The sequence below is a fragment of the Drosophila nasuta genome, chromosome 2R (genome assembly GCF_023558535.2).
Source record: "Drosophila nasuta strain 15112-1781.00 chromosome 2R, ASM2355853v1, whole genome shotgun sequence".
In the NCBI taxonomy this organism is placed as follows: domain Eukaryota; kingdom Metazoa; phylum Arthropoda; class Insecta; order Diptera; family Drosophilidae; genus Drosophila; species Drosophila nasuta.
The window spans coordinates 8,109,935-8,129,172 of NC_083456.1; the positions used below are offsets into that span (position 1 = coordinate 8,109,935).

The 19,238-nt window shown below is 37.6% G+C and overlaps 7 protein-coding genes and 1 pseudogene across 8 annotated transcripts; 3 read left to right on the forward strand and 5 right to left on the reverse strand.

The window, feature by feature from the left end:
* Positions 1-256: 256 nt before the first annotated feature.
* On the forward strand, positions 257-2,505 carry LOC132784554 (uncharacterized). 2 transcript variants are annotated; one of them, XM_060790237.1, is made up of 4 exons: positions 257-823; positions 924-1,420; positions 1,481-1,844; positions 1,909-2,505. In XM_060790237.1, the coding sequence occupies exons 1-4, from the start codon at positions 577-579 to the stop codon at positions 2,100-2,102; spliced, it is 1,302 nt and encodes a 433-aa protein (XP_060646220.1). In that variant the 5' UTR covers positions 257-576; the 3' UTR covers positions 2,103-2,505. The 2 variants fall into 2 exon arrangements, with proteins under 2 accessions (XP_060646220.1, XP_060646221.1); XM_060790238.1 differs by having other exon boundaries at positions 745-834.
* A 117-nt stretch (positions 2,506-2,622) lies between these two features.
* On the forward strand, positions 2,623-4,323 carry LOC132784559 (uncharacterized). Its single transcript, XM_060790241.1, has 3 exons — positions 2,623-3,587; positions 3,650-3,866; positions 3,926-4,323. Exons 1-3 carry the CDS (start codon positions 2,748-2,750, stop codon positions 4,117-4,119), a joined length of 1,251 nt encoding a protein of 416 aa, XP_060646224.1. The 5' UTR covers positions 2,623-2,747; the 3' UTR covers positions 4,120-4,323.
* A 97-nt stretch (positions 4,324-4,420) lies between these two features.
* On the reverse strand, positions 4,421-6,582 carry LOC132784555 (uncharacterized). The gene is made up of 3 exons (XM_060790239.1): positions 5,736-6,582; positions 5,141-5,669; positions 4,421-5,081 (listed from the first exon to the last, which is right to left on the reverse strand). Exons 1-3 carry the CDS (start codon positions 6,288-6,290, stop codon positions 4,903-4,905), a joined length of 1,263 nt encoding a protein of 420 aa, XP_060646222.1. The 5' UTR covers positions 6,291-6,582; the 3' UTR covers positions 4,421-4,902.
* Positions 6,583-6,698: 116 nt separating this feature from the next.
* On the reverse strand, positions 6,699-8,320 carry LOC132784557 (uncharacterized; annotated as a pseudogene).
* A 211-nt stretch (positions 8,321-8,531) lies between these two features.
* Positions 8,532-10,623, reverse strand: LOC132784558 (uncharacterized). Its single transcript, XM_060790240.1, has 3 exons — positions 10,005-10,623; positions 9,417-9,945; positions 8,532-9,354 (listed from the first exon to the last, which is right to left on the reverse strand). The coding sequence occupies exons 1-3, from the start codon at positions 10,557-10,559 to the stop codon at positions 9,176-9,178; spliced, it is 1,263 nt and encodes a 420-aa protein (XP_060646223.1). The 5' UTR covers positions 10,560-10,623; the 3' UTR covers positions 8,532-9,175.
* Positions 10,624-11,921: 1,298 nt separating this feature from the next.
* Positions 11,922-13,856, reverse strand: LOC132786584 (uncharacterized). The gene is made up of 3 exons (XM_060793146.1): positions 13,041-13,856; positions 12,455-12,980; positions 11,922-12,395 (listed from the first exon to the last, which is right to left on the reverse strand). The coding sequence occupies exons 1-3, from the start codon at positions 13,593-13,595 to the stop codon at positions 12,271-12,273; spliced, it is 1,206 nt and encodes a 401-aa protein (XP_060649129.1). The 5' UTR covers positions 13,596-13,856; the 3' UTR covers positions 11,922-12,270.
* Positions 13,857-14,187: 331 nt separating this feature from the next.
* Positions 14,188-15,781, reverse strand: LOC132786583 (uncharacterized). Its single transcript, XM_060793145.1, has 2 exons — positions 14,551-15,781; positions 14,188-14,484 (listed from the first exon to the last, which is right to left on the reverse strand). Exons 1-2 carry the CDS (start codon positions 15,623-15,625, stop codon positions 14,297-14,299), a joined length of 1,263 nt encoding a protein of 420 aa, XP_060649128.1. The 5' UTR covers positions 15,626-15,781; the 3' UTR covers positions 14,188-14,296.
* Positions 15,782-16,284: 503 nt separating this feature from the next.
* LOC132786619 (vacuolar protein sorting-associated protein 33B) lies at positions 16,285-19,235 on the forward strand. Its single transcript, XM_060793192.1, has 4 exons — positions 16,285-16,394; positions 16,458-16,558; positions 16,620-16,953; positions 17,478-19,235. The coding sequence occupies exons 1-4, from the start codon at positions 16,338-16,340 to the stop codon at positions 18,927-18,929; spliced, it is 1,944 nt and encodes a 647-aa protein (XP_060649175.1). The 5' UTR covers positions 16,285-16,337; the 3' UTR covers positions 18,930-19,235.
* The last annotated feature ends 3 nt before the right edge of the window (positions 19,236-19,238 follow it).

Consider the following 19,238-nt stretch of genomic DNA (forward strand, 5'->3'; position numbering starts at 1 on the left):
CTATTGAGTAATAATAGTTGTGTCTACACAATTTATTAATGCTAACAATTTGCATATACAGCCAATAGATTACCCTGCAAACAATGAACAACAACACTGCTTGACAACTTGACGATGAGAGCATCCTCTCTCTCTGTGTCTCTCCCTCTCTCAGACGTTATGCCTCTCTTTATTATCAACAGCAATTCAGCAAGCACTTGACGAAGCAAAACTGAACGAATGATAACTCGTTCGGTGAGAAATACATGATAAGCATTCAAGTGGGAGCACTTCTACTGCCGACTACACCTCCACCTGAGTATTAAGTATACGTATTATGCGTGCAACGAAATCAAGAAACAGGGGCCTGAAATCATGCTTGATAAGAATGCAAACAGTTGCGTCTCGTTGTTCGTAACGAACAGATCGGAACAGAACAGAACAAAACAAAAAAAGCGAAGTGAACAGAAATAGAATCGTGTTGAATCGTTCAGTCGAACAACAGTCAGAACAAAAAGACGAGTATAACAGAGTAGAACACATAACACACAACACGAATTGAATTTATGATCTCGTCGCGACTCGATTGCATTCACAATGCCCGATAATAGTAACAAATTCTGTGAATCGAATTCAAATGATATACGCATCAAAATACCGGCATGGATCAATATGGCGTACTTCAAGAAGCTGCTCAAGCGTGAGCTCAGCGATTTTCGCAAGATACTGAATCTCTCCATAATACCAGCGACGCCTCCGGGCGAGAGTGACGGCGATGGCTCCACCTCCTCAGCCACTTCCACGTCTCTGTTAATGCGCATTATCATCGACATCGAAATGAAAGGTGAGCAAAAGGTAAATACCAGGCAATATATATTCGCGAAGCTGACCTAATCCCGCGCTTATGCATTCCGTCTGTCTCGCTACTGATTCAATATATATAGATGGCTTCACACAACAAAAGTCATACATTATGAAGACAATGGTAGCCAATGCCGAGGGCATTGGGTTCATCAACACCCTGAACATCTTCCCCAAGGAGAAACAGATGTATGAGCTAATCATACCCCAGTTGGAACAGCTCTATCATCAGCATGGCAAAGCGGTGTCATTCGCACCCAAATGTCACCTGGCGGAGAATGTAAATGGCCGCATCTCGATGGTGCTGGAAGATTTGCGACCTAAAAAGTTTTGTAATATCAATCGACTTAAGGGCTTCAATCAGAAGCAAATGCATCGCGTGCTGCAGAAGTTGGCTGAGTTTCATGCCGCCAGCGCCGTGTGGTATCAACACAATGGTCCCTTTCCGGAGGACTTTCAACGCATCTATCTGCCGGCCAACTATCAGAGATCCATGTCGTATCAGGTGCGAGTACAGAGCTACAAGAATGCAATGGCTACGTGGGGGTTTACGAATCCCGACCAATATGCGAGTCGTATTGTAAGTAAACAAGAAATCTGAATGCTCCCTGAAATTTTATGAATACTTCACTTATTTCAGCCCACGGCGGAGCAGTTTGTGCAATCAGCAGCACGTTGCTTTAACTGTGAACCACAGGAATTTAAAGTACTTAATCATGGTGATCTGTGGTCTGGCAATATACTTTTGAATACCACCCTAGCCTGTGATATCAAGGATCTGCGTTTCGTGGACTTTCAACGCTGTCGCTGGGGCAGTCCCGCTCAGGATCTTTGGGAACTAATTATCTGTTCTGCACATCACAGTCTGCGAATCAAACAATTCGATTATTTTGTCCGAATCTATCACACACATCTTGTGCAGTGTCTAAAACTGCTCAATTACACCAAACCTCTGCCCCTGCTCAAGGAACTACACATGAGCATGATCAAACATGGTTTCTGGGGTAAGCCTATCCATATATCATAAATCAGATTTCAAAAATACTAAACTAGACTTTTATCTGATAGGTTATTATACGACCTTCACGCATCTGGTGTTCATACTTTTGCCAGTCGACAAGGAAATTAATCTACCGAAATTAATGCTGCCCGGCGAAGAGGGAGATCGAGTTCGCGCCAAGGCATATACGAATCCTCTTTATGTTCGGGCAGCCCTTAGTATATTACCATTTCTGCATAGGCGTGGTCTTCTAGAATTTTAAAATGTTGACTTACCTACCACAGTAAGCAAAGTCACTTTGTTTATCTTGATGTTTATCTTTTGTTTAGCTGCGGCAAAGTCGTCATGCTCTAGTCGTAGATACTCGACCATTAGATATTCTATAAGCATGTTCGGAATTGATAATATTTGTACTTACATGTTAACTTCAGCATACGTACTCACTTTGGTCTGATTTTAAATAAATATACTCCTATAAAAAAGAATAGACTCCAATATAGAAGTAAATAAATCACACGTGAATAAATCGAGGGTATTTCATAGTTATCATTCGACTAAATAGTTTTCTATTATTATCAACAAAAACAAACTTGTCGCATTTCTCATTGAAATCCACTGGCCGTCAGCTGATAAGCTGGTTACGCTTCACACTCAAAAGCTATAAACAGAGAGAGCTTTCGTGCAAAGCTTATGCTTGAGCACGTGAGCTGATGGCCCACTAAAGCTCTGCATGCTTATCGTCTCCCTCGCTCTCTCATTCAGCTCACTCTCCGTTTAGCTGTTAAACGCAACAGCCGCTAACGCTCAGCTGCTCGGCTACAATTTACAAAGAGTACTTTGTTGTTGTTCATATTTCACACAAGTCAGGTGACTTGAGAAAAAATATTAAAATAATTAAGAAATAAACATGGGCACCGGCAAGAAGAACTATGTAGCACCCGAGTGGTTGACTGTGGAATTTCTACAGGATGTTCTAAAGGAACACTTCAAGGAGGAGCAGCTGACAGTAAGTGATTTGCTGGTTAAGAGCGCCAATGTGGGCGATGTAGTCGTTGGATTTGCCAGTGAAATGCATCGGGCGTGCTTCAATCTCACCCGTGGCACAGTGAAGAGTAAGTTCTCGGTGTTTGTCAAGGACCATCCCAAGGGACAGACGGGTGCCATTGCACTGCGTAGTAAGCTGTTCAAGCGTGAAATTTTAGCCTACAAAGAGGTGTTGCCCCGTGTGCAAGCGCTGCTCGAGTCCATTGGCGATAAGACCCAAATTGCGCCCACGTGCTATTACACGACGGAGAGTCCGGAACCGTTCCTCATATTGGAGGACATGCAACTGAGTGGCTTCGAGAACTTTGAACGGGGGCGTCTGCTCAATTTGGACTACGTGTTGCCCACCATCGAAAAGTTGGCCAAGTTGCATGCCTGCAGTGCTGTGATTGCTCAACAGAACCCCGAAGTGCTGGAGTTCTTCAATGAGGCACCAATTTCACGCAATCCCGATCGACGTGACTTCCTCAGCTTCTTCCCCGTCAACATTCGTTGCGTGGCCGAAGAAATTGCCCACTGGAAGGGCTTTGAGGAAATCACCGAAAAGATGTTTAAGCTGGCCGAAAATGTGCTCCAGAGTGCCGTCACCATGTACGAGGAACAGCAGAAGGGCTTCAAGGTCTTTAACATGGCAGACATTTGGATCAACAATCTGATGTTTCACATTAACAACGAGACTAAGGAACCCGATAATGTTGTTGCTGTAAGACCCAGCATATTGCACATATATGTATATTCCTATTATAATCCATGAATCATTTGCAGTTGGACTTCCAGTTGGCATATGTGGGTTCGCCAGCTGTCGATCTCAACTATTTCCTCTTTGGCTCCCTCAACGAAAATGTGCGCAAGGTTCACTACAAGTATATTATTCGAGAGTATCATCAAGTACTGCAGAAAACTCTTGATAAGTTGAAGTACGAGGGACACATTCCAACGCTTAAAGAGATCCACATCGATGTGATCAATAACAGCCTAATTAGTGAGTTTCTCTAAAAGCACTATGAGATTATCTTATTACACCTTCCACTTAATCACTAGGTGTCATTGGAGCCACATGCCTTACGCCTCTTATATTCAGGGAAGAAGCTGGCTTCGACAATCTTGAGGATTTGAATTCTCGCACCGAGAACGGCGATCGTTTCCGACGTGAAAATGTTGAGAATCCCAAGTATCGAGCATTTTTACAACGAACCGTCAAGGAGTTTGAACTGTCTGGCTTTTTGGATACGTAAATGATGATTTAAATCGTTGAGCAACATTTGAACAAACGCGAGGGCTTCCATACACATAACATACAAATTAGTATTACAGATTAAAAAATTTCGTATATGTTATGTTCACCGCTGTAAATGAGCATTCTGTAAGTTAAAAGATACCAAATGCATTAAACATGAATTTGTTGAATCTAGAAAATATATATTATACATTGTCCAATGTTACTACCCAAAAGTATTTTTATATTTAGCTTTCATATACAAATATTTATGTACATACTTTAGGGACCAATATTTTTTGGTTTTTTCATTAAATTAGAACGAGTCAAACTTGGCAATAAGTATTTTCAAACATTCCTTTTACATTTCTTTACTATATTGTTGTAGTTGCAAAATCACAAAAATATATTTACTAATATTTTCAAGCTATCCATCAATTTTCGTAAAACAAAATTGTATTTGCTGTTGTCTCTTGGCCCCATATGAATGTATAATCCAGTGGTTCCACATATTTAAAGATTGTAATATTTTACGGTCTCTATTAACACAACATTCACTCTTTGAAATATTCTCTTAAATTCAGGCAGTTTGCTACATTACGATAGGGAGACATATAGTAAGTAAGAGAGCGTTTGTTTTATCGACGCTCTTTTTTAGGCAACTGCTTGGAGAACTTTCGCTTAGCTTCGACCGTAAAGCTTTTAAAAGCTAATTCATAATTTCTACAATTTGCACTTATTGAAATCACAACGTAAAATAAATTTCGATTAATAAGAATATATTCTTGTATATGTACATTGTTCAGTTGAAATAACCTAGATCTTCAAGTCTGGGTAGCAAGTATTTCATCTCATTCTGGAAAGCATCTGTAAAGTACGTCTTCAGGCGAAAATCGTTATTTTGTATTATCTCAGCGGGATCAAATTTATTTTCTTTTATAGCACACATCATGGGGAAGAATGTTGTTAATAAGAAGATATCTAGAAAAAAAAAAATTTTTAATTATATCTTAACTCTATCAATTCATTTTCAAGCTCACCGTAAGATTTGTGTTGGGTCATTTGTATCCAAAACTCTGCAGAATTTGGTAACTCACCATTAAATCCAATTTTCTGTAGGATTTCGACAAACGTTTTAAAGTAAAAATTTAACAGATCCTTGTAGCTGTTTTTCCGACACTCGGGGCCCATTAACATATAAATCGAATAGATTAAATCGATCGAAATAGGACACAGGTTGCTCATTTGAAAGTCCAGTAACATGATATCTTCAAATGATCCATTAGTTGGGTTATGCTTAAACATCATGTTACGCAGGTGAAAGTCCCCATGACAGAGAACATAGTATCCATTACTTTTTCTGTTTACTCGATATTCTTGAAATATCACTTTCGTTTGATCCATATAATCATTTTTCAACTTCTCAAATCGTGTTAAATATTTTGAGAACTCAGGTGTTTCTTTAATCATTGTAATAAAATTATTCATTCCAGATGACATAAAGGGGTCATTCACAAAATTGGGCACTTCAAATATACCATGCTTAAATTCTTCGAGATATTCAGGGTTCTGAAATACAATATATTTTTCTTAACATTAAGCAATACGTTAACCACGCAACTATGATTTATTTACCTCATGTAAAATTTTGAAGCTAATTGCATGTATCTTAGCTAGCTTTGTAAACACCGCCTTCAGTTCCTGTATAGTTGCATCTCTATCTCGTATGACAGAGTAACCTTGTGGAACTAGGTCTTCAAAGATCATAACTTTCCGAGGTAATAAACTATAATACAAGCAAGGTACACATAATCTGGTCTCATCGCCCAATTTACGCAACACTTTCTCAAACTCAGGCAATACTTTCGTATACATTCCAATTTCCGTTTCAAAGACGTTCGAGTTACCGAGAACTTCTTTCTTGTGACCCTCCAATTCCGGCATTGTCTTGATGATCAGCGACTTGGAGAACTTTCCTTTTTGTGTCGTATATGATATTTTACCTCTAAACATAACGCTGGCATAGTGATCTCCTTTGGCACTTGCTGGTGAGATCTTTACATCGGTCACTTTGACTTCTGGTATCTTTTCATATTGCCTGATCACCTCTTCAAAGTATTGCGCATTTAACCACTCAGGTGCCTCCAGCTCGTCAGCATTGAAATTATCATTATTTGTCGTGGAATCCATAATATTCTACTACTATTAAGCAAATCTTCTAACGAAAGTACCGTGTGATCAATTCAAGTAATCACTTTTAACTAACTTAGCTCTACTCATCAGACACTATATATATGATTTAGCAATGAAGCTTTCTAGTCAAAAGCTCGTTCACTATTATACTACTTGAGTAGATCAAGCTCATACATATGTATGTTGCTATCAAGCACGTATTTGAAATTAACAATAGATATTGTAGAGTGGTATGTAAACGTAAAGATTGATAAAATGTTCTCTAACCCCTTTGCTAATATTTATACACCAAAAAGCTTAGAAAAGTTTGTTTCTCACAGCTCTCTTGTATATCGTGTATGCCTATTTTTAATTGATTCAGAAAATATTTGCTCACATTAATAATTACTGATTATAAAAAAACGCTTGTAAAAATTAAAGTTCAATATATTTGATGTATTAAATACTCTATATTATTTAATCCAAATAGCCTAATTCCTCAAATCTAGGAATTAAATATTTAACCTCCCCTAAGAATAAATCAAAGAAGTACATCTTTTTTCGAAAATCATTACTTTGCATCACCTCATTGGGGTCGAATGTATTGTTTTTAACGGCACATATCATTGGGAAAAATGTTGTAAGTAGAAAAATATCTAGAAAAGCATAAAAACAAATAGCTATTACTTCATTTTATCTATACATTGTTGGAACTTACCGTAAGCTTTGTGTTGTGCCATTTGTTTCCAAAACTCTGCGGAATTCGGCAATTCTCCCTTAAATCCAATTTTCTGTAAAGTTTCGACAAAAGTTTTGAAGTAAAAGTTTAGCAGATCCTTGTAGTTATTTTTACGACACTCAGCTCCCATCAGCATATAAATGGAGTAAATCAAATCAACTGTTATAGGACACAAATTGCTTATTTGGTAGTCCAGTAACATAATATCTTCAAAGGATCCATTAGTCGGGTTATGCTTAAACATCATGTTACGCAGGTGAAAGTCCCCATGACAGAGAACATAGTATCCATTAGGTTTTTTGTTTACTCGATATTCTTGCATTACCAACTTTAAGCGATCCAAATGATCATTATTGAAACGCTCAAAAATTGGTACATATTTTGAGTACTCAGGGAATTTTTTTAGCATTTCAATAAAATTGGAAATTCCTGCTGTCATAAAGGGGTCTTCTAAAAGATTTGGCATTTCAGAAAGACCATACTTAAATTCTTGAAGATATTCTGGATTCTAAAAATGAAATATGTCTTACTTATTTTGTGCTAAAGAGAAGATAATTTATGCGTACCTCATGTAAAATGTGAAAGCTAATTGCATGCAGTTTAGCCAGCTTCGTAAACACCGCCTTCAGCTCCTCTACAGTTGGATCTCGATCTCTCATGACAGTGTAGCCTTGTGGCACTAGATCTTCAAAGATTATCACTTGGCGAGGTTCCAGGCTGTAATACACACATGGGGCACACAGCTTCGTCTCATCCCCCACTTCACGCAGTATCTTCTCAAACTTAGGCAATACTTTGGTGTACATTCCTATCTCCGTTTTAAAGAGGTGTGAGTCACCGAGCATGTCTTTCTTGTGGCCCTCCACTTCAGGCATCGTCTTGATGATAAGAGACTTGGAGAACTCGCCTTTTTTGGGTGGTATACGTAATGTTACCTCTGAACATAACGCTGGCATAGTGATCTCCTTTGGCACTTGCTGGTGAGATCTTTAGTTCAGTTACTTTGACTTCCGGCGCATACTCATATTGCTTGATCACTTCTTCAAAATAATGCGTATTAAGCCACTCAGGGGGCCTCCAACTCGTCTGAATTGTAATTATTATTATTCGTCGACGAATCCATTTCTTTTAGTTGTACAATTAGAAAAATTTCGCTAATGGAAGTGCCAAGTCAACAATTCAACAGATGGCAGGTTACTGTATGAGCTCTCTTTCACTGACCGCTTTATACTTAGTAAGCAGTGAAGCTTTCAAGCTTTGAAAAGCTCGTTCTCAAAATATAATATATTTATGATTGCAAAATTTAACTCAAAATTAAATCATTGTTGGTGAAAACTAACAACGCTTTTAAATGAATATTGATCTGTCTTTTTATGACTATCAGTTGCTACACTTAAATGCAGATAAAAAGGGAACAAAGCAAGTTGTTGAGAACATCTATAGAAAATAATAAGTTTAAAAAAAAAATACGAAAATCTGGAACGTCAATTAAAATTTTTTACTTTATAAAATATGAAATGGTAAAATAATAATTTCTTCTTAATAATAAATTCGTACGACTGTCTCTCAATCCGTGTGTGTGAATCTTATAGGCTAAAAGACCAAAAATATCATAATTTAAATGGCAGATTAATTATTTTTTAATTCAATTTAAAATGTATGTAACAGACAGAAGCAGGCATCTCCGACCCCCTAAAATTTTTATTCTTGATCAGCGGAGACGATATAGCCACGTCTGTCTGTCTATTTGTTTGACTGTCTGTCCGTCCGTTGATCTCAAAGACTAAAAGAGATAGAGAAATAATTTTTTTCGACAACAGTTGCTTCCACGCAAATCAAGTTTGTTTTAAACTTTCATCCTTCCCAATTCCCAGTTAAAAGCTCAATGGCTATTTTACAACTTGAGTAGCTGAAGCTCATAGATATGTATTGTTTGATGTTCGGCATGTATTTAAAATTGACAATATGTGAACAAATAGATGAACAAAATATCCTTTAACCCCTTTAATAATATTTATAGCCGAAAAAGCTTCAAAATGTTCGTTTCTCACAGCCCTCGTATATGCAGATTTGTAATTGGTTTGGAAAACATTTTCTGATCATAAAAAAGCGCTTTTAAAGTTTATGGATCAATATAGTTGATATATTAAAAACTCTATATTGTTTAATCCAAATAGCCCAATTCCTCAAATCTAGGAATTAAATATTTAACCTCCCCTAAGAATAAATCTAAGAAGTACATCTTTTGTCGAAAATCATTACTTTGCATCACCTCATTGGGGTCGAATGTATTATTTTTAACGGCACATATCATTGGGAAAAATGTTGTAAGTAGAAAAATATCTAGAAAAACATAAAAACAAATAGTTATTACTTCATTTTATCTATACATTGTTGGAACTTACCGTAAGCTTTGTGTTGTGCCATTTGTTTCCAAAACTCTGCGGAATTCGGTAATTCTCCCTTAAATCCAATTTTCTGTAGAGTTTCGACAAAAGTTTTAAAGTAAAAGTTTAACAGATCCTTGTAGTTATTTTTACGACACTCAGCTCCCATCAGCATATAAATGGAGTAAATCAGATCAACTGTTATAGGACACAAATTGCTTATTTGGTAGTCCAGTAACATGATATCTTCGAAGGATCCATTAGTCGGGTTATGCTTAAACATCATGTTACGCAGGTGAAAGTCCCCATGACAGAGAACATAGTATCCATTAGGTTTTTTGTTTAGTCGATATTCTTGCATTACCAACTTTAAGCGATCCAAATGGTCGTTATTTAAACGCTCAAAAATTGGTACATATTTTAAGTACTCAGGGAATTTTTTTAGCATTTCAATAAAATTGGAAATTCCTGCTGTGACAATGGGGTCTTCTATGATATTTGGCATTTCAAAAAGACCATACTTAAATTCTTGAAGATATTCCGGATTCTGGAAAAGAAATATCTCTTACTTAATTTGTGCTAAAGAGAATGATAATTTATACGTACCTCATGTAAAATGTGAAAGCTAATTGCATGCAGTTTAGCTAGCTTCGTAAACACCGCCTTCAGCTCCTCTACAGTTGGATCTCGATCTCTCATGACAGTGTAGCCTTGTGGCACTAGATCTTCAAAGATTATCACTTGGCGAGGTTCCAGGCTGTAATACACACATGGGGCACACAGCTTCGTCTCATCCCCCACTTCACGCAGTATTTTCTCAAACTTAGGCAATACTTTGGTGTACATTCCTATCTCCGTTTTAAAGAGATGTGAGTCACCAAGCATGTCTTTTTTGTGGCCCTCCACTTCAGGCATCGTCTTGATGATAAGAGACTTGGAGAACTCGCCTTTCTGGGTGGTATACGAGATGTTACCTCTAAACATAACGCTGGCATAGTGATCTCCTTTGGCACTTGCTGGTGAGATCTTTAGTTCAGTTACTTTGACTTCCGGCGCATACTCATATTGCTTGATCACTTCTTCGAAGTACTGCGTATTAAGCCACTCAGGTGCCTCCAACTCGTCAGCATTGTAATTATCATTATTCGTTGACGAATCCATTTCTTTTAGTTGTACAATAAGAAAAATTTCGATAATAGAAGTGCCAGGTCAACAATTCAACAGATGGCAGGTTACTGAATGAGCTCTCTTTCACTGGCCGCTATATATACATAGTAAGTGGTTGGGCAGTGAAGCTTTCAAGCTTTGAAAAGCTCGTTCTCCAAATGTATTTATGATTGCAAAATTTAACTCAATACTAAATCATTGTTGGTGAAAACTATCAACGCTTTCAAATTAAAATTGATCTGTCTTTTTTATGATTATCAGTTGATACACCTACATGCAGATAGAAACAAGTAAGAAAGTTACAGTCGAATGTGCTCGACTGTGAGATACCCGCTACCCATTTTTAAAAAAGGGAAAATATTGCGGTATTATTTTCAAAATATACCGAAAATACTAAAAAAAAATACTACCAACTGGTATGTTTGGTATATCGATACAGCACACCATTCAAAATATACCATAGACGACACAATGTACCAGATTGTCGGCCAAAGCAACTAAGACCCCTTATAAGTAGGCGTTTTTGCCCATACAAAAGTATTTCTTTAATAACTTCCACAACTTTTATCTGATCGCAACCAAATTTTCAGGAATCATAACTACTATACTAATTATAGTATATACCAAAATTCGCAACTCTAGCTTTAAATTTACGCGTGTTATTCGATTTTTTTGATTTGCGGGGGCGGAAGTGGGCGTGGCAAAAATTTGAAACAAACTTGATCTGCGTGCAAACATAACAAATGCTGTCGAAAAAAAAAATTATAGCTCTATCTCTTATAGTCTCTGAGATCTAGGTGTTCATACGGACGGACGGACAGACACACAGACGGACAGACACACAGACGGACATGGCTATATCGTCTCGGCTGTTGACGCTGATCAAGAATATATATACTTTATAGGGTCGGAGATTCCTCCTTCTGCCTGTTACATACATTTCCTGCCGGCACAAAGTTATAATACCCTTCTACCCTATGGGTAGCGGGTATAAAAAGTACAATGAATTAAAAATTAAAATTAATTAAATGTTTAACTTTATAAAATATGAAGTGTTAAAATATTTATTTCTTCTTAATAATAATTTTGTGTGAATCTTAACGACTAAAAGACCAAAAGTTTCATCATTTAATTGGCAGATAAAAATTTTATTAATACAATTTAATATCAAGATAATCCACAATTAGTCGATTTTTTATAGCTTTGTGCCGGCTGAAGGATTTTAGTTAGTTTTTATTTTTCGAATACGGTTTTATTTAAAATTGGGAATCGGGAATCTCACCGTCGAGCCCACTCGACTGTAGTTTTCTTAACATACTTGTTTAAAGTAACTGTCTTTCAACTCGCATTCAAATAAATATATGTGTGTACAGATTATGTGTTTTGCTTTGGTGTCTGATAAGTATTGTGATTGCAAGCCAATTGGCAAGGCGTATCTTGTAATCGATTTAAGAATTAAATGGTTTTTCTTAGAGTTGTTGGTTTGAAGATAACTTATCTTTAAGTATTCAATTCCCCTATCTAAACATTGAAAAGAAAAATGGGACGATAAGCCAAGCCTATATTCAGATGACAAAGTAAGGATTTATCATAAGTGTATTTATTACTTTTTTAAATAGTAATTCATTAAATAATTTACAAATGTGGTAAACACTATTTGAAGTAACCCAACTTTTCAAATCTGGGAAGCAAATACTTCACTTCTTCAACATATTTTTCGATGAAAAAAAGCTTTTTTACGAACTTCATTGCTCGTCATCATCTGAGAAAGATCGATGTCTCTTGCCTCGGCTGCAAATGGCATTGGCAACAATGTAAGGTAAAACATTTCTGAAATTATATAAAAATTAATATAGTCATAAATTTGAGGATTTCCTAATCATACTTACCAAAAATTTTATGACGGTATAATTGTCGCCAAAAGTCCACATAATTCGGTAGCTCACCCTTAAAACCAATTTTTTCTAAAGTCTCGACGAACGTGTTGAAGTAAAAGTTAATAAGTTCCTTGTGATGATTTCGACGTTCATCCGGACCCATTAGCATATAAATAGAGTAAAGGATATCGACGGATGGTGGACAAACATTACTCATTTGATAATCCAGAAGCATACAATCTTCCAGGCCACCAGTTGAGTTATGCTTAAACATCATATTACGTAAATGGAAGTCCCCATGGCACAAAATATAATAACCATCCGATTGACGATTTGATCTATACTCATCTATGATATCAATAAATTGTTGAACAATATCTTTCTCAATGCCTCTAAAATAGGGCTTATATTTGGCAAACTCTGGAACCGAATCAATTAGACCCAGGAAATTGGTAATTCCCGATGTCATAAAAGGGTCAGTCAAAATATTAGGCATGGAAGTTATTGAATTTTTAAATTCTTTAAGGTAATCGGGATTCTGGAATATAATATTACCATTAGTAGATATTCAATTAATATGCTCTTTTGATTGTCTTACCTCATTTAGAATCTTAAAGCTCACTGCATGAATCTTAGCCAATTTTGTATAAGCAGCCTTTAACTCCTCGATAGTCGCTCTCCGATCTCTTATGACCGTGTAACCCTCCACTACAAGATCATCGAAAATCATAACTTGTCGTGGCTCCAAACTATGATACAAACATTGCGTGCATAACTTAGTCTCATCTCCAGACTGCCGCAAAATCTCCTCAAACTTGGGCAACGCTTTGGTGTACATGCCAATTTCTGTTTCAAAGATGTGAGAATTACTCAGCATTTCTTTTTTATGACCCTCCTGTTCGGGCATGGTCTTGATAATTAACGATTTCGAGAATTTTCCTTTTTGGGTTTCGAACACAACTTTTGAACGGAACATCACACTTGCATAGTGATCTCCTTTAGCACTCGCTGGAGACATCACAACATCCAAAACTTTCAATTCTGGCGCCTTTAAATGCTTTATTAATACATCCCGTAAGAACTCTGCATTTAGCCACTCTGGCGCTACCAGTTCATCGGCATTAAAGTCATTATTATTTGTCTTCGATGCCATTTTACTTAGGTCTTTTTTAACGAAAGAAATAGACTTCCCGAAGTGGTCAATACGGTATTGTGATAAGAAGTGAGCAAAGCTCTGTGGGAGGCTACGTTTTATACGATTTGTATAAGATGTTTGCCGCTTTTATCAAATACTTATTAAGTGAAGAAACTATTCAGATTATTGTGAAATAATACGAAACATTTTTTTTTTTTTTTGCAATCTAATAATGACTTGGAGTTAAGTTACCCATAGATTGTTATTTCTTTATGACAACAATAATTGTTGATAACAAACAAATGAAGACATCTAACTCAGACACCATTCTACATACTTGATCAACGTCAAGAATCGAAATAATATAGCCATGCATATAACTCCGAGATCTACGAGATTTTAAGCAGAGATTGTTGTCGCTTAGAAATTAGACCCAAATGATGTTCTGTAGATAAAGTACTCTATTGAACTCATGACATTGGGTATCTTACCGTCTAGCACCCACATTTTGTGTTTTATTCATTGATTACTTTAAAATATGCTTTGTAATTTTTTTTTAATCTACCAAATGTTAATTTTTTCAAATGTGGTTCTGATAAGGAACATCGCAAATATCTTTGATGATAATATAGCAAGTAACTGACCTAGTAGAAGTCAAAATTTATTGGCAAATTTCAATGAGGGAAAAAATAATATTTATAGCACTTTTTCATAGTCAATTAGTCAAAGTATCCGCGTTGAGCAAAGCGTTTTAACAAATTTCGAGTCTCTTCAACGTAACCTTCAATCCGGTAAAAGTTTTGCCTTAACTCATCATTTTCTCGCCATTGAGTAACGTCGTCGGATTTGTGTTTTCCCGACTTAATGTAATACCTTAATGGCAGGAAAGTGGTCAGCAGAAATATTTCTGTAATAAAGGTTGTAAATAATATCACTTATACCAAATTTTCGTTCAATCGCACTATTATCTTACCCAAGTGCTTCTGCCGGAAATATTGTTGTTGGAATGTTTCCAAGAGCGGTAATTCTCCCTTGTAATTAATTTTCTTCAAGGTATCAGTAAAAATAGAAAAATAAAAGCGAATCAATTCCTCAAGATGGTTTTGCCTCTGATCAGGAGAGAGCATCTGATAGGTTGCATAAATGATATCATTTGGCATTGGACCCACATTGCTCATTTGGAAATCGATAAGCATACAATCTTCCGCAACATTTGTAACTTTATCATGCTTGAACATCATGTTCCTGATGTAAAGATCTCCATGGCAAAGTACATAAAAGGCATCATCTTGACGATTCTCACGATGCTCGACAAATGGCGCCCGAAAATTTTCTACCAAATTCTCTCGGATCCTTTCAAGACTCGGCTTATAGCCCTTTAAATCAGGTACTTCATCCAGCATTCTGATGAAAAAATCAATACCGTACATAAAGGGATCTTCCGTAATTTTTGGTAACTCCATCAAACTGTATTTGAATTTTTGAAATACTTCTGGTTGATCCTTGAGCATCTTAAAGCTCACAGCATGCCATTTGGCCAGCTTCGAAAAAGCTAGACGCACTTCATCCATGGTGGGCTCCCGATCACGCACGACAATATAGCCCAAGGGAACCAAATCGTCAAAAATCATCACTTGTTGTGGTTCCAAGCTGTGATAAATGCAGGGAACACACAATGATGTGTTATCGCCAGCTTCCCGAAGTACAGCTTCGAATTTCGGAAGGACTTCTGTGTACATTCCAATCTCCGTGCGAAAGATGTGCGACTCGCCAAGTTGCTCCTTCTTGAAGCCCTCCACTTCTGGCATCGTCTTAACGATCAGCGACTTAGATGCATTTCCCTGCTTGTTTGTGTATTCCACAACGACTCGAAACATTATGCTTGCATAGTGATCTCCCTTCAAAGTCGCCGGTGAGACTTTTATGGTTTTTACCGCCAATTGTTCATCACCCTCATGTTTGCTCAGCACCTGCTCCAAAAACTGCGTATTTAACCAGGAAGGCGCCTCCAACTCATCCGCAGTGAATTCATTGTTTTGGTCCGTCATTGATAAGATAGTGTTAACAATTACGAGTATGTACAAGAGACTTCTCAGCAATGTAAAGTAATGAAAACTTTGCAGTCAACTGGTGCAATGATCAAAACAAAGCATTTTATCGATTCTGACCAAAGCTTTTCTTGTAATTTCACAAAATGCATGGTTCAAAGCTTTCCACACACTGAAGTTATTTCACCAAACAAAACAATTCGAAAGCTTGCGAACATAAAAGCTTTATTGAATACACTGCAAGCACTGAATTTCACATTGCATACGAGCAATAGGTAAAATCACAAATCTTGTTGGAAATTTAATCAGAATAATAAAATAATTATAATTTATATAAAATAACCAATATTTTGAAAATATGCTGAAATTTACACCATAATACAAGTAGACATTTCTATTTAAACGATCATGAATACATAATAATATATATATATATATATATATATATATATATATATATATATATATATATACATATGTATATATAAAATTAAATAAATTTATTTAAATTAAAATTACATCATAATACATGTATTATGCTAACTATTATTATTCAACTTAATTGGAATAGTGCAAATTAAATAATCCCATTATTTACAAATCGAGCAGTCGGTTTACTGTAAGCGATATCGATAAATGGTGCAAGATACTAATCGATACATTTTACCAAAACAGTTGTTGACAACAATCAACAATTTGTTGATGCCCACAAATGGATGTGACGCTGGATAAGAAGCTGCAAGGATTTCAACTGGTTGCCCAGGAAAAGGTGCGTGTGCATCCATTTAAATAATATCAATCAAATAAAAAAAATGATTGTGTGGCTGTGCAGTTGCAGGCCATACTATGCTCAATACCGGGCAAAAAGGAACTAATCTTGGAGCCTGAGCTTATCAAGCCGCTGGAACATGTTTGCACCGCCTCCTGGCTAAAGTAAGTCTTGCAATACGATCTACACATTCTGGACACTGGCCACGAAGTCTTCAATTTGCAGGCTGAAAGGCATTCAGCGCATTTACAAGCTCGATGCCAAGCAACGTGTGCCGCGAGATGCTGACCAAGTGCACATCTACATGATACGAAGCACGCTGGACACGTATCAAACGCTGTTACGCCAATTACAGCCGCTGGCCATGTCATCGATGTCGTCCAGTGAGTCACCCGATCTGGCGTTACGCATGTTTCACTTAATTTGTGTACCCAGATGCTATGCCTATTTCCATGCGCTGCTAGAACAGGCGGGGCTCTGGGGTCTGGTGCAGCTACATCATTACAACTGGGATTTCATCTATCTGGATCATGGCGTGCTGAGTCTGGAGTTGCCCAATGTGAGTAATTAGTGACGAATTGTTAGTAATATTCAATTTCAGATAAGTCTTCGGGGAAATACATTTTATACTAAAAAACAAACTGGAGTTTAGGTGGAAAATACTGTGTGGATAACGTATTAAAAATGTATTCAACATAGTTAAAAGATATATAGGGTTAATTATTGTTTGATATAGGCTGAGAGACTGTCGTAGCAAGAGGTTTAACATCAACTTACTAAGATTTTGGATAACCTCAGGAACAATTTTTGTAAAAATGTTTTAAGAGGTTGGATGATCTAAAGACATTCTTAAGCGGTAGTTAGTAGTGTATTATTGTTAGTGCTAAATCTCTTTGTATTTGTTAAGTTAATTGTCTCGACTAGTTAAATAATCAACGACCCCAAATTGTAAAAGCTAAGAGGCTCAAGATCCTACTTGTGCAAGCTTACATAATTGAATCGTGTACAAATGACGACGAAGCTATGGAACAGATATACTATATAATATAATAATAATACTAATTTGTGTATTTTTAATTGCAGCTATACGAATGTCTTTACCTCCAAGGAAATAGTTCAGCCTTGCCTGCTGTCGCTCAGAGTTTGAGGCTGCTGCAAATGATTTGTGGACAGTCTGCGCTAACGCTTACATTTGGCAGCCACTCGGCGCAGTTGCTGCACGAGCTGCAAGCCCTGGGTCCAGTGCCCCAGGCAGTAAACCCACCAGACTTTGGCGCTTGGCTCATCATTGATCGTGATAAGGATTATGCATCGACGCTGCTTACGCCTGCTATTTATGCTGGCCTGTTGCTCGAGGTATTTCAATTGCGCGCTGGAGAAATCAGCATTGACAATGCCAACAATAAAATAAGCAGCCAGAAGGTGCAGCTACTCCAGGGAAAGTCCGAATATCCGCCCAAGTCCAGCAGCAAGCCAAGCAGCATTCGCCTAAATAGCGCCTGTGATGAGTTCTATGGCGAGAATCGCTACAAACACTTTGCCCAGGCAAGTAGCTCTGTACGAGCACAGGTCAAGACCTTGAGTCTAGAAGTGCAGAAACTAAATGACTTGAAGCTGGAGGAAATGCACGATTATGTGGCCCGCAAGTTGCCCAAGCTAACCGAGCTAAAAGCCAAAGTGTTGCGGCACCTGAATGCGTCCGAGATTGTTATAAAAATGCTAGGCAACTTTCGGCATCTGCAGACCCTAGAGGAGGACATCTTAAACAATGTTTCACGCAAACGTCTGCTGTCTGAGATTGAGATGCTACTGACCACTGATGGACAACGGTACAACACGTTACGTCTGCTATGCCTACTGCATTTGTGTGTTGGAGTTGCGCCCGATGAACTACAGCACTTCGCCCGCAACTATTGCAATATGTTTGGGCATCGCGAGCTCTGCGTCTTTCAGCAATTATCGCAGGCCGGACTTTTGCCTGCCTTGCAACCGGAACGCAAGAGTTCAACGAAACTGCTGTCGAACTTGCCGTTGCCTAAGTTCCAGCAAACGGAATTCCAGGCTAACGCCAATCGTCTTAAGCTGCTAGCCTCCTCTGCAGATGCCGAGCAGGCAACTGCAGCTGGCGTGGACGCCGCAGCTCGAGCTGCTTCCAAAACCTGTCCCAGCTTTGTATTCAACGGCACTTATGTACCTCTAATAGCACAACTGTGTTCCATTCTGCTCAATGCCAGCAACGCCGATCAATTGGCCACCAAACTGGCCATGATCGAGGGCCTGCAAATGTGTGTACCTGGAGGACAGACAACTACTCCTAAAGCCTATGCAGCGCAAATCAAGACAGCAACAGGCGAAGCCAATGATGTGTTCCCTCTGCGGCTGCGAAACTTGTTTGTGTTTGTGGTAGGCGGTGCAAGCTATGCAGAAATTGCCGCCTGTGACTTGGTGGCCAAGCTGACGAAAGCCCAAATAACTGTTGCATCTGATAAACTTTTAGCTGGCAGCGATTTAATCGCAGCGGCTTTCAATCACTGAATACATGAATCTACTACTATTACTGACATGACAACTATTTCTATTCTAAAAAATAAAATGTGGTATTTTGAAATCAGAAAATCATAAATCATGTATGTATTTAATAGATGATTAATTGAATCTATATCAAGCCAGCCTGCTTGATTTAAAACGACAAACTGGTTCATGTCTTTCATAAGCTCTGACTATCTGGATAGTAAGCAAGACAGACTGTCAGTTTTATCAATAAATCAGGAGAAAGAATTATAAATATATAATATATGAGAAATGGTTAACTATTTGTATTTTTATAATAAAATGTTGTGCTTT